General features: G+C 45.4%; 1 protein-coding gene across 1 annotated transcript; it reads right to left on the bottom strand.

Moving 5' to 3' along the window:
* Window positions 1-25977, bottom strand: SSR3 (signal sequence receptor subunit 3). Its single transcript, XM_085634768.1, has 5 exons — window positions 25687-25977; window positions 12310-12436; window positions 4444-4542; window positions 990-1121; window positions 1-204 (listed from the first exon to the last, which is right to left on the bottom strand). Exons 1-5 carry the CDS (start codon window positions 25817-25819, stop codon window positions 138-140), a joined length of 558 nt encoding a protein of 185 aa, XP_085490894.1. The 5' UTR covers window positions 25820-25977; the 3' UTR covers window positions 1-137.

Raw genomic sequence — 25977 nt, 5'->3', positions numbered from 1 at the left:
TAACAAAAAATCTTGACGTTTATTGAACGACTCAGTTGATATAAAAACCCCTTTGATGAAAACCTTTGTCAAGTTTACAACAGGACATTTAATTTGTACACTTCCCACAAAAACACGTTTTTCTGCATTGCTTCCGTCTATTTAGATCCCGTGGAGAGTAGAGCGATTAGTCCTGATGAAGCACTGATAGATAGAATGTAGTTTCTGCAAAAGAACGTTAAGGTAAAAATAACTCTGAGCAAAGACAATTTGCAAGTGAAGACATTAATACTTTTAAATGCCAATAAGTACAAACCAGTGACACCCATGACTAGAGGGGTCCCCCACATCAACAGTTCACACAAATTATCAAGAAGCAATTACAAAAAAAGTTTCCTTATTCCACCTACACCTTTTTTTGGAAAATCAAAAGTAACCATGTACAAAGCAATGGTACATATTTCTCACAAGGCGGAAGGTAATGTTCAAAGCAATAGAATTTATTTTGCCAGCGAGGCAGCCGATTTCTACCTGGCCCTTCAGAGAAGCCCCAAGCTATATTTGTTCAAATTGTCAGGTGGTTGTGATGTGGTGTGTTTGCCAGGGAGATATCTTCTTTGAGGAACTCTGCTAAATATAAGTCCATTTTGTCCACTGTTTCCCAATAAACCACCAACTTCATATGACGAATTTGCAATATATAAATGGCATTTAACAGAAATGCAGCTAATTTGTAGGCAGTAAACCCTGTGCATATAAGGCACTGCCGGTGACAAACTGTCTCCCATCCTCTTGGTCTTGCTTCCTGATAGCAGCCTTGTATGCCACCAAGTAGTATATTGGTAGTTATAGTAATGGTAATTAAGACAGAACAATTGTAAAGGATTCACTGTTCCTCAATGACAGTTAACTTAAAAACTGTTTTAAACTCTGGGTAGAATACAGAGAACTACAGATCTTAAAAAACAGCAAATGACAACGGTTTACAATGGAACTGAGAAAAAGGATACACAGTTGGGTTGAAGTTCCTCAGAAGGAAAAACGATGCAATGATGACAAGAACCAGGAAAAGTGTGTTGTTGTAGAAAATGGAAAAGGTTGTAGCCTCGTAGTCAGCAACTTCATTCTTCTTCCACAGAATTCTACATATTTTTTAAAAACATACAAAAAGTATGCATTAAAAAGCAGAATGCCATAAAGAGGAATATAGACACAAACATGGTTATTGGTTGCCCATAGGGATTTACATGAAGAATGTCTTTAGGCAGAGAATTCTTGGGCGCACCAACATGTCTAGTAGTTGCCAAATACATTTTTTTAAATCCATAAAGCGCAGCACAGCTTATAAAAGAAATTCCCATCTACAGCACACTTAATTATATTTAAGTTGATAAGTCCTTGAATCCCATGTACTTTATGTGAAAAGCTTGATTATCGTGTGGCTTCCATTTTTAATCACTGTTAAATGTGCACTTTAGATGATGGGGTGTCCAACGAATATGAAGAAATCTCAATCCATGCAAGTATTTCATGATAATCCCAACTGTAAACTAGTTCCAATGAGCGTCGCCGTACGGACATTTTATTTTACCTAGGCATGCTGAACATACGACATGGAGCCAACAACTCCGGACCTAAGGTGAACACACCTGGTGTAGACTGCTTTAATGCTTTCCATGGACATTCTTTCCATCACGTCTTGTGTTTTTGACTGGAGTTCCCCATAAGTTATCATTGGCAGCCAAGGAAGAGCTCAATGTGCTGCAAGTTCCAGTGCTGTTTTTTTCTCCCTTTTTTTCCCTTTCTATCTCTCAGCTCATGCTTACTTATATTTCACTTAAAACACATTGTGCAGTTCTTGAAATGAAAGCAAGAAAAAATGATGTCGTTAACTCGTTTTTGGATACACAGAATTGTGATAAGACACTTCCTAGCTCCTATAGGGCTCTAGTCACAATAGGGCAATCTAACAAAAGTAAGAAGCAGTTGGGAAACGTAATGGGCTGGGTGTTCCTGCTGAAGCAAGGTGAAAGAATATGCCACATTTCACGTCCCACTTTTGCTGCTATACAAGAATCTGCAATTCCAGTCCTCTGAACTCACTTTGTTTTTCAAAAGTGGAGGGCTTTAAATGGAATAAAACAGACAGATGTGATGTCAGATGCAACAGTCACAATTTGATACATCTTATTTTTGGAAACAAAACTATATATGTCCCCCTTTAAGGTGCACTCTAGAGACAACTGCGAGATGAGGACCATTGGAAAGGCGATCAAAGATTAGGGACGTCTGAATCAAGCACACAGTCAATTCAAAGGACGGCTAGTTAACACCCGGTACCCTCACAAATCCCTCTGGTGTGAACCACAATGGTATGGTACCAGAATACTGAGTTTTAAATATTATGCTACCAAAATACCGGGAAATAAAACTAAGTATACTTGGGTAAGTATATGTCTATTATCCTTTACTCCACACATATTTACCTTGAAAACATTTACGTGTGTGTGTGTGTATATATATCATCAAGAAACATACATGTGGAGTTAAGAGAATAAACCTACCTTCACAATATTTTGATCATAAACCTCTTTAAGATATTTTGATAGCACAATATTTAAAACTCGGCAATGTAACATACAGCCAGCTACCAAAGATCAACCTTCTAGCAATGGAATATGCATCATATTTGTCAAACTGATCAACGACTCATTGAATGTCCTTGATGGTAGCATGTAGAGAGGGCCCCATTTAATTATGTATGGCTAGGTCGTTTTGTATAGTTCAACATTCTCCAATATAGTGTCATCTTGGTGGCATGGATGTTTTAGTGCCGGTTTCAGAGTTTGCTGGTTACCAAAAATCCTCAAATTTCTGAAGGCATCTCTAAATAAAGAGTAAAATGAAACAGATAAATTAACTCCGCCATACTAATATTATGGAGGAGGAAACAAGCCAGTGGATTCTCCTGCACCTTTAGAGTTTACTCCAGGAACTGGAGAATTTCCAGAACCCCCCGAACTCTACATCAGGCCCTGTGTACAAAGACAACTGTCTGCACAATGTGGGCACATGCAGATTGTGATTGCAAATTCATCCAAGTCTGTGACTCCAAGATGAGTGGCAAGGTCTTGCAACTTCACACTAAACCTTGCAAGTATATTCAGTGGAACTTGTATTACGGTGTGCCTATGCCCACTACCAGGACCGGACTGGCCGTAGTGGGCACCTGGCGTTTCCCTGGTGGGCCATCAGGTTGGGTGCTGGTTTTAGACCTCTGGGGGACAGTTTGTGTAACCGGGGGTTGGTTTTGCAGTATAGCTGCAATATAGGCCCCCTGCAACAAAAGCGGCACAAAGCTTTCCACTAGCACCCCTGCCCCCCCTTCTGTAACCATAAACAGGGCCTTGATAAAATATGCTTTATATGCTCTAGTAATGGATAAATTGCCCATTTCATTTTACCCATTGTAGAAACCTAGCTCCATAGGATAACATTGCAGTCGTTTATATTCGGGCAATTGATTCCATTTAATGAGTGGAAATGGGATTTTACTTTCTCTTTACACAACAATCCTATATATATTGTATATGTTGTCCCTACTCATATTAGCCCTCTCAGTTTTACTTCTTTTTAATTTTTCTCATTTAAAACAAACCAAACTCTGAGTCACCAGTCACCGGGTCATAAAAAAATATACCCTGTACTATAACAGATGTATATCGCAAAAAGGTACATCAATCTATATATAGGATTGTTGTGTAAGGAGAAAGTAAACTCCTATTTCCACTCATTAAAAGAAAAATAAATTGAATTAATTGCCCGAATATATCAGGTCTTGTTTTGTTGAGTATGATCTGGTAAGGACCTTGGTCACCATGGAGCAGAATCTACAACCAACTGAGGCAAAGCCAATATGTCTGGCTTGAATATGCCAGTACACAAGAACACAAGTATTTACACATGTTGTTTTCATGTATTACATGCAAAAGTGCTGCTTATTACTTTCAAGTCTGTCCAAATGGCGTTGCTAATAACGGTGGGAAAGCACCCAAAAAAAAAAAAAGATCGTTTCTGTATTGAATGGATATAAGAGATAAAGAAGGGAATGTGCCAAACAGCATGATGACAGTTTACTTTTCAGGAGTAAAATAGTCATTCCAATGCAAGCACTTCCTAGAGTTCAGAAAGATGCAAAACAGCCAATCGCAAGAGGCGAAAGATTAATATTCCTCGATGTGGAGCTGAAGCCCTCTCTATGTGTACTTTAAAGAACTGGTAACAATACGTCAAGCAAACAGCTGTACAACCAAGCCAGATCTAAAAACTGATATTATTGGATTTTACTGAAAAAATGTTTGTGTTGTGGACAAGTCCTTGGACCAGAGGTTACAGTACTGCTTGGTCATCCTTGAAGAATTTAAAAAATATAGATATATACGGAGGAGCCAAAGTACAGATTACCTTTCATCCTTTTCTTTTCGTGACATCTTTCGGTTATCTGCTTCAGAAAGCTTGCGGGTCACTTCTTTAGAAACTGCATCTTCTCTTTTTTGAGCAACTCTACATTTTTTTGCAGCAGGCAGAAAATGTGAAACAAAGGAAGTATACTGGTTAGAAACACAGTGAGAAGAATATTTGTCACAGACTTCCTGCAAATTTACATTGATATGATTATTTGAATCCTTCCAAACGTATGGCTACACCATTTTGATTTCCTTTTTTGTAAATATGAAAGCAACAGCATTCTAGGAACGGCATGATAAAACTAACGTTACAAATTACACTAGGAACTCAATAAACTAGGTAGAAACATTTTAAAATTTGCATTGGTGTAACACTTCTAAAATAAAGCAGAGGATATACTTACTAAAGGAATTCTATGGTAGAAAGATAAGAAATAATTTCCTTCATTATTTTATTCACCTAACCTATTATGCAAAGGTTTACAAATGTGGCATTTTTCTACTTATATCGGAAGCAGATTCAATATTTTGTTTGAAATATTATTTCAGATTTTATATATATCTCCACACACATATACATAGGTAAACACATTTTATATATACACACACACACACACACACAAACACTTTTTTGAAGAATCAAGAAACCCTGCTTTTGTAGACGTACACCTTGTTTTACGCCTATTAGGTAACCAGTTTTATACGAGGCATTATTGTATAAAACTGCATTGATAATGTACCCCTATACAATACCAAGATGTGCACCCATTCTTGACTGCAAGAGCAAAAGCCTCGTTTCCACGTTGATGTTTGCAAGCAAGAAAATTAGAATCCCGTTAGCTCAGCAGAGGACCTCTGCTCGGTATCTCGTATTTAACATTCTTTTGGCTCTTTTCTCGTGAAACCAGGAACACCTGCCTTAGCTTCTGATATCTGCAGTTTATTTCTTAATCAGCGACTTCGTAGCCTATGTGAAGAAAATGTATACGAGTAATGTGATCTCTAGACATATTAGCATTATATGCTTTGCAGGTTTGTGAGGACAAAGCTATTTTGGTTTGTTTCACGAGTACTAACTAGTTTGCTTTTCATTAACAAACATGCTCTAACTTAGAGTAGGCTGCGAGAGTGTTTTATTTAACACTTGCCTCAGCTTCATTTGTCTGGGACAGGCTACAACAAAAGCTCTCATCAGACTAATGTGTTTTCAAATCAGGAAACAAGAACATGATATATTCTTCCACATAGATAGGTGTACTGAGAAAGGTAGTAATATTTCAGACCAGTGAGATGCATGTTTTGATAAATTCCTGAGCATTGTAGACGGTTTCTTAATACTAAGCAAAGTTAAACCAAGGGAAGCCTGAACATGAAGCCTAAAATCTAAATAGGTGTATTTGTGGCAGAAACTTGGGATGATTTTTTTTTTTTTACACAGGACTGATCAGGAAAATGTAATTATTCTCCTTGAGGAAAGAAAAAAAAAAAAAAAAAAAAACAACATCTATTAGGATGCACAGTGACTAAATAAACACCCTTGCTTTTTTTTTTTTTTAAACATCCCTTTAACAAATGCAAAGTAATAAATACTTGTAATTCTACTTCTCCTCCATGGCTATGTCTAAATTCATAATATAATGTGCGCAATAACCAGAGCACCTTTTCTCAAAAAATGTTTGTTAAATAATATAATTATCTTTTTTTCAACCTAATTCGGATTAAACTTGGCCTAAAATAAAAATACAAAGAATCAGAGCAGACTCACAGCATTATCTCACATTAACGCTTTAACAAACACAGGCTGCTCCAAAGACCACAATGAACAGCAGCCTATGATAACCGTGATTTCGTTCTGACTGCATTTATTTAAACTATCACTAATAAGGAAACATTTTATACACGGGCACCTTTCCTTCAAGAATTATCTTTAAAAATAGATCTGAATATCAAATGCAAGTATGGCACAGAATGGTGAAAAAGAAGCACAGAAAAGGAAGAGAAAAGCAAAATACTACTAATTTAGAAAAGATCCTAAAAACACATGACCTACTTGAAGCACTGTGCTGAAACCAGCCTAAGAAGAAGCCCTAGGTTCACACCATTTTCCACGTGGCTGCCCTGACAATCTAATGAAATAGAATGTTTCAGGAGAGAAGCTAGAGAGACTTTCCTATGTTCAAATGGATCCTATTCCTACCCAGAAGGGGACTTAAGGCCTTCAGATACAATTCAATCCACTTGTTCTCATGCTATTTAGTGGTTACCAGCCTGTATAAATGTTGTCATGGTTAACTAAGTGTTGCTTCATTTTGGCATTTCTTTGCTCGTCAAGATACTAAGTAAGTTCCCTTTTAAAATCTACAGTGTGAAGTGGAGCTCTACCAGACTGGAAGGAATAACGAAAAGGTTAAAACAACAATTTGATGTTCAAGTGTGATTAGATTTGCAAGTCTTTAGAGAGAAAGCACTGTGCATGGTACCCTGCCGTATGCTGCTTTCTGGACAGTGTCTGTAAGCATTTGAGACATTCTTGTTAATCACCAACAACTCCAGATTACAATTTAAAAAAAACGCTATAAAAAAAAATTAAGAAAAGGAGACAAACTGAATAGATCTTTACTTGAAGTAGCACGAGTAGCCTTTTTAGGGGAAACACAATGGACGAATTGGATACAAAATCTCCCAGAAAGTAATGAGAAATGGAAAAGCTATTAAAAACTGAGCCAACGGGAAGTGCTGAAATTGTGAGGTCTTCATCACACTGGCCAGCTAGGTGGAAGCCGATTGTGTCTTCGGAGGCCTGCATATAATGATGTGTCCCACATGCAAAGGTGAGGACACTGAACTACATAAGGAATGAGAGGAGGAAACACAGAAGTCTTCTCTCAGGCTAATGCAGTGTTTTTCTCCATGAACCTTTAGTGATGCAGAGAAACCTATATGCACTCCGAGTGGCCTCCTGCATACTTCAAGATCCTTTCAGATGACCAGGTAGCTGGTTGGAGCATCCCAACTACAGAACAGTTGGCCATGTGCAAATTGGTCAAGAGGTTCTGGATATATCAGTGCCCGTTTCCAGCTTTATCTTGGCAAGAGAAGGCTGTCGGGTCTGTGCTCCTGGAACTATGGGCACAGAGAAATTCCAACTGCAGCCAGCATTTTCAAAATCAAGGGCCTACTAAATAACAACATGTGTGATGTGCAGGGATTCAGAACCACCTTTATTTTCCCATCAGAGTAGACCAGTGGGCTCATATGACCCTTGCACACTACAGTGGGAAATGAAATTCGAACAGACAAGACCTTCCCTGCTCCGAAAAATCTGCCGGTGGATCCCCACCGAAACCAGAAAGACGGTCACCCAGGCCCTCGTCACCAGCCGACTAGACTACGGGAACGCCCTATACGCAGGAACCACAGCCAAACTTCAGAAACGACTTCAACGCATACAGAACGCCTCCGCACGACTCATCCTCGACATCCCTCGCCACAGCCACATATCCGCCCACCTGAGAAACCTGCACTGGCTCCCCGTCAGCAGGAGGATCACGTTCAGGCTCCTCACCCACGCACACAAAGCGCTCCACGACATGGGCCCCGAATACCTCAACAACCAACTCTCATTCTACACTCCCACCCGCCAGCTCCGCTCCGCCAGCCTCGCCCTCACCGCCGTCCCACAGATTCGCAGAACCACCACCTGAGGAAGATCGTTCTCCTACCTGGCAGCCAAGACATGGAACTCCCTCCCCGCACACTGACGACTGACCCAGGACCATCTCACCTTCAGGAAACACCTCAAGACCTGGCTATTCGAGCAGCAGCAGCACCCCCCCCTCCCTTCAGCGCCTTGAGACCCTCACGGGTGAGTAGCGCGCTCTATAAATGTATTGATTGATTGACAGACAGACTTGCCAGCCTTGGGTGGGCAGTATGATCTTTTGGGAGTAGTGTACCAGGATATTGTTTGAATCCGGGAAGGGATACGGGACACGTGATCCGATAGTCCTGCAAAACTCTCCTGTGCAAGGGACCGCAACCAACACCAAAGTACAACAAGCATTGGCATAGCCAATAGGTCTCGCCTTTGGGACCTTATAAGTGTTTAGCTATGCAACAGTTGCATAACTAAATACGTATAAGGTCCTAAAAGCGAGACCTATTGGCTATGCAAAGCAGCCGTGCGGCAGCGAAAGTGTAAGGGATCGCGATCAAACATCAAAGTAATCACGGTAAAGCACGGTGCGCGCGCCCGTGCGCATGCACTGTAGCTCCAAGCTGGCCTGGTAGCACTTTTTGGAGCCCTCTCAATAAGTCTCGCCAGACCAGCGCATGCGCTGGGTCAGGCGAGACCTAAAAACAGATGCATTTCACGTTTTCAGTTTTGCAAAATGACTGATGGTCACTTAAAGTGTTTCACGCCTGAGACTGATTGCATATTCAGCATTTGACAGTGAGGGTCTGTGCTTGCGAGCATGCTGTATGAACTCAAGCATCATTGATATAAATGGTTATCGATGTGGGAGTCTGTTTTTTATCCTTACGAATCTCAAAGGTTAAATCTAAAACCAACACAGACAGAACATTTCCCATAGGGTCCAAAGTGACTGAAAAATATACGTTAGCTTCTAGGAGCTAGGAAATTGTTTGGGGGAGCCATTAAGCTAGAGAGGCAACAAAGAAGCCAGAGAGCTCCGATTTTGTGTCATTGGTTTATGGACACTATTTAGTTTTAAGTGCATTAAAGTACTTTTCTTTTTACAAAGTAGAACAATGATGGAAAAGGAAGCCTTACTGAGTGACAAGTGTGTGCTGGTTGTGTTCTGAGCATCTAAATCTCCCCACTTTGGTGGATTAGTCTTAGACTGTTCTGTCTCACTATACTGAGAAAATGAAGAGTTAAATGGAGTATATGCTAATCCAGTTTGAGGGTTCAAAAGTACTGTATGCCCAGTACAAGTGGCAAATGAGTCAAACTGTCACAACTGGAGCCCAATGACCACAGATTCCCCTCAGGCTGAAGGAACCAGGATTAACAAAATCAAAATCTGACATTCCCTTCAAAAGGAAGCATGGATGCATTATCTAGCACTCTATTCTTGTGGAATTTACTGACCCTTCTTGCCGTTACAGTAACCACCAGAAAAGCCACTTTTTATTTGGCATGGTTTTCGCCTGTATTCCCTCTATTTTAGGAATCACGACCCATGACTGTGCCTTTGATTAAACACTATAAATAGTGAAATATGTCATTACCCTTCTGTTTTTTGTATTATATTTTATTGCGGATCTATGATGCTGTCATATGCACATAATGGGGACCATATTCTGAGATTAATCAAAAATCCATGTGAAAGGCAGAGGTGTCCGGCTTGCGGTTGCACAATTCCCTTCTTTGGTTAGGGACCTGCCCCCTCTGCCCCCAGTGGTTGGCTCAGCTGGATTATATTCAGCTGTGAACCATGGAGCTTTTTCAGAAATTGTGGCAGCAGACATAAGTTTGGGTCAACCAACCTATTTTAACAGACCAGCTGGTTAGGATTTCTCTTCCAAATTCACTCCAGCCACACTGGTCAACTGTACAATTTGTGTTTAATCAACCGGACTAAAGAGGCTTACTCTCTGGCATGGCAGGATTAGAGTGGAATAAATCATATCCAGTCAGTGAAAGCATGACATAATAGGATCAATCCAACTGGCATCAACTAAGAGAAAGTCTCCAATTTGGTGGGAAAGTGTCTATTACACTTTGAGATGTCAATACTCTGCTTATAGAGAGAGAAAAAAAATGAGGTAGGCTGCTCAACGTCATAACTGAAGCTCAGTTCACTCCAATATCTTTAGCACCAAAACAAAAAGTTTCACCCATAGCTACTTTTAGTCGTACCTCATCTGAAGAGGAAGCCCGGCAAGCATTGAGGGCAGTGTCGAGCCTAGCCGCTATGGCACCATTTTAGGTCTCGCCTAGGCAGCCCTTGCGCTGTCTCTTCGAGACATGCTGTATTCAGGATATGAAAGACACACAATTGATGGGACGGAATACAGAACAAATCAAAACATTCACCCCCAGTCAAGAGATCAGGGTTAAATCCATCATTCTTTTGCTCACCATGCCACCCCAGTTTAGACCTGGCCATATGCAAATCAGTCTTGACCCTGTGCCTCATGGGAACAGTCCAGCCCAAACTGCCAAGCCAGGTCCTCCCTGGACCGGAAACAAGCATCCTGGGACCAGTTTCGGGGTTTCACCCTTCTTCAGCCAGGATAGCTTGATTCCAGTGGCACAGTGAGCCCAGGACTCGCGTCTGACCAGATCTCTGTACCGGGGTGAATGTATGACATTGTTCTGCATTCTGTCCATCAACTGTTTTTTTGCATTTGTCACCCCGAGTGGGAAGTGTATGCCCAGACGTGGGTCCCGTGCTCTCAATGCCACTGGAATCAAGCTATCCTGGCTGAAGAGGGGTGAAACCCCGAAACCGGTCCTAGGATGCTGGTTTCCAGTCCAGGGAGGACCTGGCTTGGCAGTTCAGGCTGGACTGTTCCCATGAGGCACAGGGTAAAGACTGATTTGCATATGGCTGGGTTCAAACTGGAACAGCATGGTGATAACGATGGATTTAGGCCCAGATCTCTGTACTGGGGTGAATGTATGACATTGTTCTGCATTCTATCCATCAACTGTTTTTGTATTCAGGATATGGGCATAAAGCTCCGCCCACTTTCCACCAGTCTTTTTAATTGGCTCCTGTCCCTGTCCTTTGTAAATGGTGGCTTTTCATTGGTCAATAGGCTTAGTAGTCCCTCCTTTGTACAGCCGTGTCTCTTCTTGTAACCTCCCATGAGGGTAACCCCTGTTACATGTGTTATTATTCACTAAGTTTTAATTACAGCCTCAGAGCACTATTTTCTTAAAGGGCTTCTGGCAAGACACACGCTAGGTCGTAAGCAAAGCTGGCAGTGGTTATTTTACTCACTAGCACATCTCACATTTATATGAGACCTTCTATAAATGTCGCTTCATCAGCTCCACACAGATAACCCAATCTGGAACTAATATAGTAATTCTTTTACCACATTTCAAAGCTACTAATTGTATATATGGACATATCTATTTGAATGTACTTGTGGAACTGTCTTCATGCAATGCATTATGTGTAGGTTGGATTTACCATATCTTCTACAGGGTGCAGTACCATATGTGACCAAAAGCGGTCCCAGGGGACCCTTTTTTGCCACATATGGTACTGCACCCAGCAACATGGCAAGGTAAAAAACATTGAACAGTGCACAGTTACATACAGGCTCTCACCCCGTCAGTATTTGTAAGGTAAAAAAACATTGGCATTTATGATGTCAATAACTCCAACAAATGCGAGACCGATTGCATTTCCAATGCAATAGGTGTCACATTTGTCAGGATTAGAGCTGTTGCCGTTGAAAATGACAATGTTTTTTACTTTTGCTCTTTCATACCATTGGCAATAGTGCTATGCAAATATAATAACTCCACGGCAAACAAAAAAACAAAAGTAAAAAACACTTATTTTCAACACCAACAACTCAAACTTTAACAAATGCAAGGCCCATTCCAGTGCAAATGCTAGCTTTGTTTGATATTTGACAGCCTATTTCTGACAATATGAGGACTGTTATGGTCCTCCTTGGGCTCTCAGTTATGTAACTGACAAGTTTCCATTCTCACACTAGGAAACAAATTGGGGAAAAATTCTACAAAGCAACAGAATGACAGTACATGCTGGATCTGTGATCAGAGGCTAGGAAACACTCGCATGCACTCAAATTAGTTCAATTAATTCATTGCAGATAAATACACATTTAGATTTACAAACTAAATGCTTACTTGTGCTTGAGAACAAATTTTACATTTTTGTATGCAAACGCAACGAGGTAGGTGCTGACGAGGGTCATGACACCGTAAAGAACAGCAGACTGCACAAGATCCATGTGCCAGATCCTCCAGTACAACCCTAAAAGAAAAGAGAAGGTTTAATTAAGGGAATTAAACATTAACTTTTTCTTAATAATTTAGATATTAAGATGCATCTTGCATGCTCCAATTTTTTTAAGGAGGTGAAGGCAAGTAAATGTAACAATTAAATTCATTGTCAGACAGCACCAGGAGACCTTGTTGAGTTCACCGCTACGATCTGTTAATGTTGTTTTACTCATTAATTCTGAAGCGAAAGCCACGGTCCTTAAGTGACCAAAGGTGGTAAGTGGGAGGCAGGAAATGGGACCCAATGATGCCCAGACACAGGTGGGGGGTTAGGACAGGGGAGCAAAGGGACCACGGGCACAGGTGAGGGCTGCACGGGCGAGGAAAAGGGACCTCTAACTGACACAAAGGATTAGATATTAGGCCGATGCAAGAGGGGGGGGGGGGGGAAAGCAGGCACCGGCAAGGCAAGGGGGCCCGCCGATGCAGGGGAGAGCAGGCACAGGCGAGGTAAGGGGGCCCGCCGATGCAGGGGAGAGCAGGCACAGGTGAGGAAAAGGAGCCTGCCGATGCAGGGGGGAGCACGCACAGGCGAGTCAAAGGGACCGCTGATGCTGGGGGGAGCAGGCACAGGCGGGTCAAGGGGCCCGCCGATGCAGAAAGGGAGCCGGCACAGGCGAGTCAAGGGGCCCGCCGATGCAGAAAGGGAGCCGGCACAGGCGAGTCAAGGGGCCCGCCGATGCAGAAAGGGAGCCGGCACAGGCGAGTCAAGGGGCCCGCCGATGCAGAAAGGGAGCAGGCACAGGCGAGGAAAGGGGCCCGCCGATGCAGAAAGGGAGCAGGCACAGGCGAGGAAAGGGGCCAGCCGATGCAGGTGGGAGCAGGCACAGGCGAGGAAAGGGGCCCGTCGATTTAGAGGAGAGCAGGCACAGGTGAGGAAAGGGGACCACTGTTCCAGGGGGAGTAGGTACTGGTGAGGAAAAGGGAATGCTGATACAGGGGAGTAGGCACAGGTGAGGAAAAGGGAATGCTGATACAGGGGAGTAAGCACAGGTGAGGAAAAGGGAATGCTGAAGCAGGGGAGTGGGAGTAGGCACAGGAGAAGGAAAAGGGACTACCAATGCAAGGGAGAAGGAACAGGAGAGGAAAATGGGACTGCTGATGCAGGGGGAGTAGGTACAGGAGAAGCAAAGGGATTACTGATGCAGGGGAGTAGGTACAGGAGAGCCAAAGGGATTACTGATGCAGGGGAGTAGGTACAGGAGAGCCAAAGGGATTACTGATGCAGGGAAGTTTGTACAGGAGAGGCAAAGGGATTAATGATGCAGGGAAGTATGTACAGATGTGGGGAAAGGATTACCGATAAAAGGGAGTAGGCATAGGTGAGCAAAAGGGGGGACTAATGCAGCAGAGTAGACACAGGTGAGGTTAGGAAAAGGTACCATTGACATAGGTCGGGGTCAGCAATGGGAATTGTAAAGGGACCACGACACAGTGGGTGGTGGACGGAGTGGTGGGGGAGTCAGTACTGGAAAGGAAAAGGGTCAACAATGTAGATGAGGGCCAGCACCAAAAAAGTAAACGGACTACAGTCTCTGGTGCGGGTTGACACCGGCGAGGTAAAGGGACCAATGACTGTCTTATTCTATTAACATCAGACTCATTATCACCCACCTCCTCAACCACAAACCCTGGAATGCTATTTCACTACATCACAACTGGAGTCATTTATCATGGCCATAGGAGCCAGGTTTCAGATATTCAAAACTAAAAAGTTATATCCACACCTCACCTCTCCACAAGAAGTGCATTAGCAAAATTGACAACTGCAATGGCCTTCTAGTAGTTTTTTCAGGACAGCTTATTGCACCCATGCAAAGTTATAAACTTAGCAATATACTCTTTAACCACTCATGGTTCACAGCTACAACATCCTAGTGAGACCAAACATGCAGAATGTGCACTTAGGACAGGACCCTTTTACAAGCTACAAATCTTAGTTGTGAAAGAGATTCAAAGCACCTCAGTCATAACCTAACTCACTATACCAGAGGTTCTGTACTGAGAGCTACTTATGTTCAATGAAATGCATTAAGAGCTAATAATTGTATTAGTGTTGCATAACCGTGATACATCCATCAGAATGCAGTTCCCAATAAATCAAGAGCAAGTAACGTTTCAATGCTGCTTTTATATATCATGCTATGAAATGGTGGGCTTTTATTCCCTTGAACATTATAATAAGACGTGCTTTTATGGGAAAAGCCACATTTTAGTCAATTTTATTTGGTTTACATCAGATTGTTTTTTAGGTTTTCCTGACATTCTGCCTGATGCTTACAGAGGATTAGAGGCTCGTCAACCATTCTGTACTTAGGTCCCCTTATTTGACCGATTACCAAATGTGCTGTGCTTACCCAATTTCTTAATGGAATATTCCACTGTTGCATTTTTTAAGATCCTGGTTTATGCTAATTCCCTTAATTATGTTTGCTTTCTCTAATGATACCATTGTTTGAATACATCTACAAATATTGAGAACTAGAAGGCCCTGTTGTGCAAGTTCCATTAGTGATCTTGACTGAGCATTAAACTTTAGGATTCTCCCTTTCCTGTCTATCGACCCTCTTTATTAGGGCCGGAGAGTCGACATTTACGGTCTTAACCATCAACCATCATATACTGAACTTCCTCCGCAAGGCGACTGTCAAGGGGTGTAATGCTGTATTATCGTTGAAAAGTTATTGTTAGTAAATGCCCATGGATGCGTTTTTGGGAAGAGGCACAGCGCTTTGTAGTGGACTTAGGTGCCGATGGTGAGCCAGTCGTATACTCCTAGATTTCAGCAGATGGAGTACTAAAGGAATTCACTTTCCCTGGACTCTCTTGCGCTGGTTTCATTCACCTTTAGCACTATATCCCTCAACTTCTGCAGCCTGGCCTCTTCCTTCTATTAGCCCAAGGCCTCCACCCTGACCTGCTGACTGGTTGGCAGCGATATCTGGCACTGCTCACTGGCCTCTCACAGTGTCACTCGATGAGCATCAGCACTTGAGTGACTGAGTCACTCCAGTACTGGCTGCATTGTGCTGCGCCATCAGACCGGGGCAACTGTTTTTGCCCGTCCGCCAAGCTCAGTGCCTTTCCTCCTTTGACTGCTCTCCACAACCCACATGCCCAAAACAGTAAGAAACTGTGATGATATCTGACTACAACATTGGGAACCCACCCCAGTTACCCAGTGCAGGGCCTACCTCACCTATCAGACTAAAGGGCACACAAGACCTACATGCCAGGCTAGACAACCACATAAAGACAACTGGTCACAGTGGAGGTTGGCCCATGCCACTGTAGACAACCAGACAGACGTTGACTGCCAGTAGCACTATAACCCACCTCTTTGCCCAGAGGTCACTAGGTGCCAACCAACATGGTCTTTGGCTGTGTCTGCCATTCATTCCCAGGCTGAGAGAGACCCAGGTCAAGGCCATACCATACATCATGGACAGGAGGACCAAAAATATGGAGGTTCAGCACTGAAACAGGAGGGTAACTGTCATGGCAATGTTGCTAATTAGCACCGCTTACACCATCATCATTCAGTTAGGGAGTTTGGATAGGAAAGGGCTTGTTGTTACACTGTACAGTATGCAGCTTGTTATTTGTGCATGTTTCAAGGATTGTTTTTGGTTTCTATGAATTATTAGGTAACGTGAATACAATTCATTGATACTTACATTTATAATAATTATTAAAAAATTAGGATAAAAAGCATGCCCTCTTCTTGTCAAGCTTTGCTTTTTAAGGAAAAAAGAAAAATCTGAATTTTAAAAACTTGATCTCCTGTGAGGTGATGATATTTTTATATAAATTTTCCTCAGGAGTCCTGACCAACAATGGTAAAAAAAGAACAGTTTGGTGTGTTTATTCACTTAATACCGCCCTGAGCCTTTGTTATTTCTCAATGATTGTAGTTTCTTTTTACTTTATTGCTTCGAGTATAAAGAAAAACCGCAGACATGAGAGAAACTGCTATCTTTGTTGGCGTGACTAAAGTAGGGTAGTCTGAATATAGAGTACATTATATTTTTGTTGGGGGGGATAGAAGGGTAATGGAAAAATGACAGAGTCAAAGTAGGGTGGTATAGCGCTGTTGTTGTACTTCTTTAGTAGCCATATGATTTATCAGCATGGAACGTAGAATACTTTTATCCCCTTTGGGACACTATATGAAATTGCCTTTATACACACTAATGCCATCAAGGATATACAGTGCTTCCTGTGGGTTTACTACCAGCAGTGGAAAGGATAAATGCTATGCTATACATGGATTGTTAGCCCTCTCATTTTTAAGTCTTGCCTAGCAGCGCACATGTGCTGCTTGAAAAAGACCTTTAGCCATCGATACAGTTTGTGGCCCAAAAACGTGCACGCGTAGCATTGCCTTCAATGGCAACGTGTGCACGTTTGGCTATTCCCTTGCGGGAGCGAGCCTGACACCATATGTTTGTAATTAACTTACAAACACATGCTGCCCCTGGCTCGCTCCCGCAAGGGAAACACTGTGTGCTCTAGGCCACACTCCCTCCCCCCCACCCCTCCCACTTTTAGCGCAAGGCTGGTCAACTATGCAAGCTGCAGCCACAGCAAAGCGCACGCTGGTTTTGGATTGCCTCGGCTCATGTGTTTGGTGTCTTTCAGAGTCTAAAGCGCATAGCTGATGTTTTCAACCACTACGCTGACGGGATTAGTTTTTCCAAACACACATTGCCCTCTTGTTCGCTAACCTTCTCCTTGCCTGTGTTTTTTTGGTGCCTGCTGCTCTCGGGGCACGCTGGGAATGTGCGGTGGATTCCCACATCTCATTCTTCTCCTTGGGATGGTTTCCTCTTGCCCCCAATTGGGTCACTTGGCTCGCTTCAGCCAGTATCGTGGTTAGCCCGCTCATCGGCCAAGGAGCCGGTAGTAGGTAAGAAGGAGCGGGTGAGAGTGGGGAAAGAGGTTCTTTGAGTTGTCCTGCTTGGTGCGGGGTAAGAGGTCATGCATATCTTCTCGGTACCACCCCCCCCCCCCCCCGAGGCTCCGGCGGGAACACACAGCTCTGACACAAAGGATTAGATATTAGGCCGATGCAAGAGGGGGGGAAAGCAGGCACAGGCGAGGTAAGGGGGCCCGCCGATGCAGGGGAGAACAGGCACAGGCGAGGTAAGGGGGCCCGCTGATGCAGGGGAGAACAGGCACAGGTGAGGAAAAGGAGCCTGCCGATGCAGGGGGGAGCACGCACAGGCGAGTCAAAGGGACCGCTGATGCTGGGGGGGAGCAGGCACAAGCGAGTCAAGGGTCCCGCCGAGGCAGAAAGGAAGCAGGCACAGGCGGGTCAAGGGGCCCGCCGATGCAGAAAGGGAGCCGGCACAGGCGGGTCAAGGGGCCCGCCGATGCAGAAAGGGAGCCGGCACAGGCGGGTCAAGGGGCCCGCCGATGCAGAAAGGGAGCCGGCACAGGCGAGTCAAGGGGCCCGCCGATGCAGAAAGGGAGCCGGCACAGGCGAGTCAAGGGGCCCGCCGATGCAGAAAGGGAGCCGGCACAGGCGAGTCAAGGGGCCCGCCGATGCAGAAAGGGAGCCGGCACAGGCGAGTCAAGGGGCCCGCCGATGCAGAAAGGGAGCCGGCACAGGCGAGTCAAGGGGCCCGCCGATGCAGAAAGGGAGCCGGCACAGGCGAGTCAAGGGGCCCGCCGATGCAGAAAGGGAGCCGGCACAGGCGAGTCAAGGGGCCCGCCGATGCAGAAAGGGAGCCGGCACAGGCGAGTCAAGGGGCCCGCCGATGCAGAAAGGGAGCCGGCACAGGCGAGTCAAGGGGCCCGCCGATGCAGAAAGGGAGCCGGCACAGGCGAGTCAAGGGGCCCGCCGATGCAGAAAGGGAGCCGGCACAGGCGAGTCAAGGGGCCCGCCGATGCAGAAAGGGAGCCGGCACAGGCGAGTCAAGGGGCCCGCCGATGCAGAAAGGGAGCCGGCACAGGCGAGTCAAGGGGCCCGCCGATGCAGAAAGGGAGCCGGCACAGGCGAGTCAAGGGGCCCGCCGATGCAGAAAGGGAGCCGGCACAGGCGAGTCAAGGGGCCCGCCGATGCAGAAAGGGAGCCGGCACAGGCGAGTCAAGGGGCCCGCCGATGCAGAAAGGGAGCCGGCACAGGCGAGTCAAGGGGCCCGCCGATGCAGAAAGGGAGCCGGCACAGGCGAGTCAAGGGGCCCGCCGATGCAGAAAGGGAGCCGGCACAGGCGCGTCAAGGGGCCCGCCGATGCAGAAAGGGAGCCGGCACAGGCGCGTCAAGGGGCCCGCCGATGCAGAAAGGGAGCCGGCACAGGCGCGTCAAGGGGCCCGCCGATGCAGAAAGGGAGCCGGCACAGGCGCGTCAAGGGGCCCGCCGATGCAGAAAGGGAGCCGGCACAGGCGCGTCAAGGGGCCCGCCGATGCAGAAAGGGAGCCGGCACAGGCGCGTCAAGGGGCCCGCCGATGCAGAAAGGGAGCCGGCACAGGCGCGTCAAGGGGCCCGCCGATGCAGAAAGGGAGCCGGCACAGGCGCGTCAAGGGGCCCGCCGATGCAGAAAGGGAGCCGGCACAGGCGCGTCAAGGGGCCCGCCGATGCAGAAAGGGAGCCGGCACAGGCGCGTCAAGGGGCCCGCCGATGCAGAAAGGGAGCCGGCACAGGCGCGTCAAGGGGCCCGCCGATGCAGAAAGGGAGCCGGCACAGGCGCGTCAAGGGGCCCGCCGATGCAGAAAGGGAGCCGGCACAGGCGCGTCAAGGGGCCCGCCGATGCAGAAAGGGAGCCGGCACAGGCGCGTCAAGGGGCCCGCCGATGCAGAAAGGGAGCCGGCACAGGCGCGTCAAGGGGCCCGCCGATGCAGAAAGGGAGCCGGCACAGGCGAGTCAAGGGGCCCGCCGATGCAGAAAGGGAGCCGGCACAGGCGAGGAAAGGGGCCAGCCGATGCAGGGGAGGAACAGGCAAGGAAAGGGGCCCACCGTTGCAGGTGGGAGCAGGCACAGGTACAGGCGAGGAAAGGGGCCCGTCGATTTAGAGGAGAGCAGGCACAGGTGAGGAAAGGGGACCGCTGTTCCAGGGGGAGTAGGTACTGGTGAGGAAAAGGGAATGCTGATACAGGGGAGTAGGCACAGGTGAGGAAAAGGGAATGCTGATACAGGGGAGTAGGCACAGGTGAGGAAAAGGGAATGCTGATACAGGGGAGTAGGCACAGGTGAGGAAAAGGGAATGCTGATACAGGGGAGTAGGCACAGGTGAGGAAAAAGGAATGCTGAAGCAGGGGAGTGGGAGTAGGCACAGGAGAAGGAAAAGGGACTACCAATGCAAGGGAGAAGGAACAGGAGAGGAAAATGGGACTGCTGATGCAGGGGAGTAGGTACAGGAGAAGCAAAGGGATTACTGATGCAGGGGAGTAGGTACAGGAGAGCCAAAGGGATTACTGATGCAGGGGAGTAGGTACAGGAGAGCCAAAGGGATTACTGATGCAGGGAAGTTTGTACAGGAGAGGCAAAGGGATTAATGATGCAGGGAAGTATGTACAGATGTGGGGAAAGGATTACCGATAAAAGGGAGTAGGCATAGGTGAGCAAAAGGGGGGACTAATGCAGCAGAGTAGACACAGGTGAGGTTAGGAAAAGGTACCATTGACATAGGTCGGGGTCAGCAATGGGAATTGTAAAGGGACCACGACACAGTGGGTGGTGGACGGAGTGGTGGGGGAGTCAGTACTGGAAAGGAAAAGGGTCAACAATGTAGATGAGGGCCAGCACCAAAAAAGTAAACCGACTACAGTCTCTGGTGCGGGTTGACACCGGCGAGGTAAAGGGACCAATGACTGTCTTATTCTATTAACATCAGACTCATTATCACCCACCTCCTCAACCACAAACCCTGGAATGCTATTTCACTACATCACAACTGGAGTCATTTATCATGGCCATAGGAGCCAGGTTTCAGATATTCAAAACTAAAAAGTTACATCCACACCTCACCACAAGAAGTGCATTAGCAAAATTGACAACTGCAATGGCCTTCTAGTAGTTTTTTCAGGACAGCTTATTGCACCCATGCAAAGTTATAAACTTAGCAATATACTCTTTAACCACTCATGGTTCACAGCTACAACATCCTAGTGAGACCAAACATGCAGAATGTGCACTTAGGACAGGACCCTTTTACAAGCTACAAATCTTAATTGTGAAAGAGATTCAAAGCACCTCAGTCATAACCTAACTCACTATACCAGAGGTTCTGTACTGAGAGCTACTTATGTTCAATGAAATGCATTAAGAGCTAATAATTGTATTAGTGTTGCATAACCGTGATACATCCATCAGAATGCAGTTCCCAATAAATCAAGCGCAAGTAACGTTTCAATGCTGCTTTTATATATCATGCTATGAAATGGTGGGCTTTTATTCCCTTGAACATTATAATAAGACGTGCTTTTATGGGAAAAGCCACATTTTAGTCAATTTTATTTGGTTTACATCAGATTGTTTTTTAGGTTTTCCTGACATTCTGCCTGATGCTTACAGAGGATTAGAGGCTCGTCAACCATTCTGTACTTAGGTCCCCTTATTTGACCGATTACCAAATGTGCTGTGCTTACCCAATTTCTTAATGGAATATTCCACTGTTGCATTTTTTAAGATCCTGGTTTATGCTAATTCCCTTAATTATGTTTGCTTTCTCTAATGATACCATTGTTTGAATACATCTACAAATATTGAGAACTAGAAGGCCCTGTTGTGCAAGTTCCATTAGTGATCTTGACTGAGCATTAAACTTTAGGATTCTCCCTTTCCTGTCTATCGACCCTCTTTATTAGGGCCGGAGAGTCGACATTTACGGTCTTAACCATCAACCATCATATACTGAACTTCCTCCGCAAGGCGACTGTCAAGGGGTGTAATGCTGTATTATCGTTGAAAAGTTATTGTTAGTAAATGCCCATGGATGCGTTTTTGGGAAGAGGCACAGCGCTTTGTAGTGGACTTAGGTGCCGATGGTGAGCCAGTCGTATACTCCTAGATTTCAGCAGATGGAGTACTAAAGGAATTCACTTTCCCTGGACTCTCTTGCGCTGGTTTCATTCACCTTTAGCACTATATCCCTCAACTTCTGCAGCCTGGCCTCTTCCTTCTATTAGCCCAAGGCCTCCACCCTGACCTGCTGACTGGTTGGCAGCGATATCTGGCACTGCTCACTGGCCTCTCACAGTGTCACTCGATGAACATCAGCACTTGAGTGACTGAGTCACTCCAGTACTGGCTGCATTGTGCTGCGCCATCAGACCGGGGCAACTGTTTTTGCCCGTCCGCCAAGCTCAGTGCCTTTCCTCCTTTGACTGCTCTCCATAACCCACATGCCCAAAACAGTAAGAAACTGTGATGATATCTGACTACAACATTGGGAACCCACCCCAGTTACCCAGTGCAGGGCCTGCCTCACCTATCAGACTTAAGGGCACACAAGACCTACATGCCAGGCTAGACAACCACATAAAGACAACTGGTCACAGTGGAGGTTGGCCCATGCCACTGTAGACAACCAGACAGACGTTGACTGCCAGTAGCACTATAACCCACCTCTTTGCCCAGAGGTCACTAGGTGCCAACCAACTTGGTCTTTGGCTGTGTCTGCCATTCATTCCCAGGCTGAGAGAGACCCAGGTCAAGGCCATACCATACATCATGGACAGGAGGACCAAAAATATGGAGGTTCAGCACTGAAACAGGAGGGTAACTGTCATGGCAATGTTGCTAATTAGCACCGCTTACACCATCATCATTCAGTTAGGGAGTTTGGATAGGAAAGGGCTTGTTGTTACACTGTACAGTATGCAGCTTGTTATTTGTGCATGTTTCAAGGATTGTTTTTGGTTTCTATGAATTATTAGGTAACGTGAATACAATTCATTGATAATTACATTTATAATAATTATTAAAAAATTAGGATAAAAAGCATGCCCTCTTCTTGTCAAGCTTTGCTTTAAGGAAAAAAGAAAAATCTGAATTTTAAAAACTTGATCTCCTGTGAGGTGATGATATTTTTATATAAATTTTCCTCAGGAGTCATGACCAACAATGGTAAAAAAAGAACAGTTTGGTGTGTTTGTTCACTTAATACCGCCCTGAGCCTTTGATATTTCTCAATGATTGTAGTTTCTTTTTACTTTATTGCTTCGAGTATAAAGAAAAACCGCAGACATGAGAGAAACTGCTATCTTTGTTGGCGTGACTAAAGTAGGGTAGTCTGAATATAGAGTACATTATATTTTTGTTGGGGGGGGATAGAAGGGTAATGGAAAAATGACAGTCAAAGTAGGGTGGTATAGCGCTGTTGTTGTACTTCTTTAGTAGCCATATGATTTATCAGCATGGAACGTAGAATACTTTTATCCCCTTTGGGACACTATATGAAATTGCCTTTATACACACTAATGCCATCAAGGATATACAGTGCTTCCTGTGGGTTTACTACCAGCAGTGGAAAGGATAAATGCTATGCTATACATGGATTGTTAGCCCTCTCATTTTTAAGTCTTGCCTAGCAGCGCACATGTGCTGCTTAAAAAAGACCTTTAGCCATCGATACAGTTTGTGGCCCAAAAACGTGCACGCGTAGCATTGCCTTCAATGGCAACGTGTGCACGTTTGGCTATTCCCTTGCGGGAGCGAGCCTGACACCATATGTTTGTAATGAACTTACAAACACATGCTGCCCCTGGCTCGCTCCCGCAAGGGAAACACTGTGTGCTCTAGGCCACACTCCCTCCCCCCCACTTTTAGCGCAAGGCTTGTCAACTATGCAAGCTGCAGCCACAGCAAAGCGCACGCTTGTTTTGGATTGCCTCGGCTCATGTGTTTGGTGTCTTTCAGAGTTTAAAGCGCATAGCTGATGTTTTCAACCACTACGCTGACGGGATTAGTTTTTCCAAACACACATAGCCCTCTTGTTCGCTAACCTTCTCCTTGCCTGTGTTTTTTTGGTGCCTGTAGCTCTCAGGGCACGCTGGGAATGTGCGGTGGATTCCCACATCTCATTCTTCTCCTTGGGATGGTTTCCTCTTGCCCCCAATTGGGTCACTTGGCTCGCTTCAGCCAGTATCGTGGTTAGCCCGCTCATCGGCCAAGGAGCCGGTAGTAGGTTAGAAGGAGCGGGTGAGAGTGGGGAAAGAGGTTCTTTGAGTTGTCCTGCTTGGTGCGGGGTAAGAGGTCATGCATATCTTCTCGGTACCCCCCCCCCCCCCCCCCCGAGGCTCCGGCGGGAACACACAGCTCTCTCGCCGCTTCTGAGGTTGAATACATTTTCATAATCCTCAGACTTTATACTTGGCACCTCACTAAAAGGCACATATTTGACATTCATCCCGTTTTCTTCACTGACTTTAAAGCTCCAATCTTAGATGGTGGTAAAATAAGCCATGAGTTTAGTACTGACTTCTCCCCATGATGAGTTTCATCTTTGAAAAATCACATCTCCTGTGTCAGTTTCCCAACACACATGGCATTCACATTTTTTTTTTTTAAACAATAAATATACGCCAATGCCAAACCCACCCAGTTATCACTGCCCAATGCCCAGGCATAGCAAGCAGTGCAGCCCGAGCCGTAGGAGAAGCAGCGCCAGCACTACCGAGCATTCCTTATTTGGTTTTGATTCAGCATTGTTTTCTTTTTTATTTGTTCCAATCTGCATTTTGTTTGTAGTCATGGGGAGAGCAGACGCCGAGATTCAAACCCGGTTCTTCAGTCTCAAATCTGTCAGTTCTGTATGTTACGCCACATCCTCTGAAACTGCTAACTTGTTCTTTGTTTACAGGCCATGGGCGCTAAAGACTGCATTGTGGTATGGGACTGGATGAGACGTTTCTCCTCAGTTGTTCATTGGCTGTGACATTAGGTGCCTAGATAGTCTTCATGGCTAGCGCCTAGCTGCTGCACGCCCCGCCAGGGTGGATGGCCTCCTGCTCTGGAGTGCAGAGATACCAACTGTGGACTCAACGAGATGTCATAACAGCCTGCCATACCTTTATATCCTCTCGATTGCATAAACAGCGCTGGTCTTTTGAGTTTTATGTCGTCATGTAGGGTTACATATGCGCAATAGCTCCATCTTCTTAGGACACTAGGTACAGATTATACGTCTCTTTATAGTTATTTGTTTGGCTACGCACAGAACCACGCGTGTGTGTGCGATGATTGTTATGCTGACCTTTCTTTAACTTGTTGCAGTAAATAAACATACCACGGGCCATGTTTTCAATCAAGGGAGCCACACTGAACTGTAAAAAACATTTCGCTTTTCTGAAGCACACCTGATTGGTTTGCACGGAAGGCAGTCTTTTATCATCTCTGGCTGGCTATCCCTGGCGGCACAGCACCCAGGATAATGTGCTGTATGGCTAAACACTTATAACGTCCCAAAGGCGAGACCTATTGGCTATGCCAATGCTTGTTATAGTATTTGTGTGGTGCCCACGCGGATACCAACTATATTTGCCTTGAATAATTGATGAAGTAAAGAGGACGATACGCACTAACGGAAAGAAACACATTGTACGTGTATTTGGATGTCGGTGAACTTGGCATAGTTAGTTATAAGGCATTTTGCAAACAAACCAATTTTATATTATGCCTGGGGTACTGCTTGTAATATTTCTAATGTGTTTTCTTGAAAAAATGTGCCGTAAAACACACCATTAACCTTATGTTTTTTCAAGAGGTTGTCATATGATGAACACATCTTTCGCCATCACCGTTCCTTCAGTTCAAACTCACTCACTACGCTAAATCATGGAGTTCAACTCGGGTCTCAGCTTTCCGCCTGAACACGTATAAAATACACCAGCTGCCACTGTGGATAGTAGGAAGAAAAAAATTCACATGCAAAATGAAATGATCTAAGGGAGTCTATCATATACGTTGATGGAGCATAGATAGGACACGCAGACACTTGTGAAAATGGTATACACGCGTACAGAGGGGCCGTACACTGCGTACTGTAGCATGTACTCGTTAATTCTAACCTGCCTTGTCCTTACAATCCGATACTCAATTCCCCAACCCTCGTATACAAACTCATCTCCATGTCCTGTGCAAAGAGGGGGAGCATTTGCAAAGCAGCTCTAGAGAAGTGGGCTATTTTCATGAAAGATACTACACTAATAAAACATTGCAAGGTAACAAGTGCTCGACATACCACAGGACAGTCGCAGCTTGAAAGCTCAGTCACTTACATATGGGAATTGCAGATACGATGAAGGCATTGCCGAAGAAAAGCGCTGAGGACTTCGCGGACAGGTTGCGGCTGAAGTCCTGCAGGAGCAGATCCTCCTCGGACTGCTGTTTGCTGCCGCCTTTGGGAGCCATCACGATAGGAACAAGCCGAGGAGAGCTGCAAAGAGAGAAAGAGTGACCTGCTCAGGCTCCCGTCAGAGGTAGGCAACTCAACTAGGCAACGTCAGCACTGGAGCAGGAAGCGGAAACGCAAGCCACAGCATCAAACAGCTGGGACGCCGCTCACCCCC

This window comes from Triturus cristatus, chromosome 11, assembly GCF_964204655.1.
Source record: "Triturus cristatus chromosome 11, aTriCri1.1, whole genome shotgun sequence".
In the NCBI taxonomy this organism is placed as follows: Eukaryota; Metazoa; Chordata; class Amphibia; order Caudata; family Salamandridae; genus Triturus; species Triturus cristatus.
The sequence above is the reverse complement of the archived record's forward strand: the minus strand, read 5'-3'. Positions and strand labels throughout refer to the sequence as shown.

What these genes read in the sequence shown, in the direction of transcription:
- SSR3 (XM_085634768.1), bottom strand. Translation starts at nt 25,819, where the DNA reads ATGGCTCCCAAAGGCGGCAGCAAACAGCAGTCCGAGGAGGATCTGCTC. An exon ending in AAATTTGTTCTCAAGCACAA is followed by an intron (nt 4,543 to 12,309) that starts GTAAGCATTTAG and finishes AAAAAAATGTAG; the next exon opens with AGTTGCTCAAAAAAGAGAAG. An exon ending in AGGAACTTCAACCCAACTGT is followed by an intron (nt 205 to 989) that starts GTATCCTTTTTC and finishes GTTCTTTTGCAG; the next exon opens with AAACTACATTCTATCTATCA.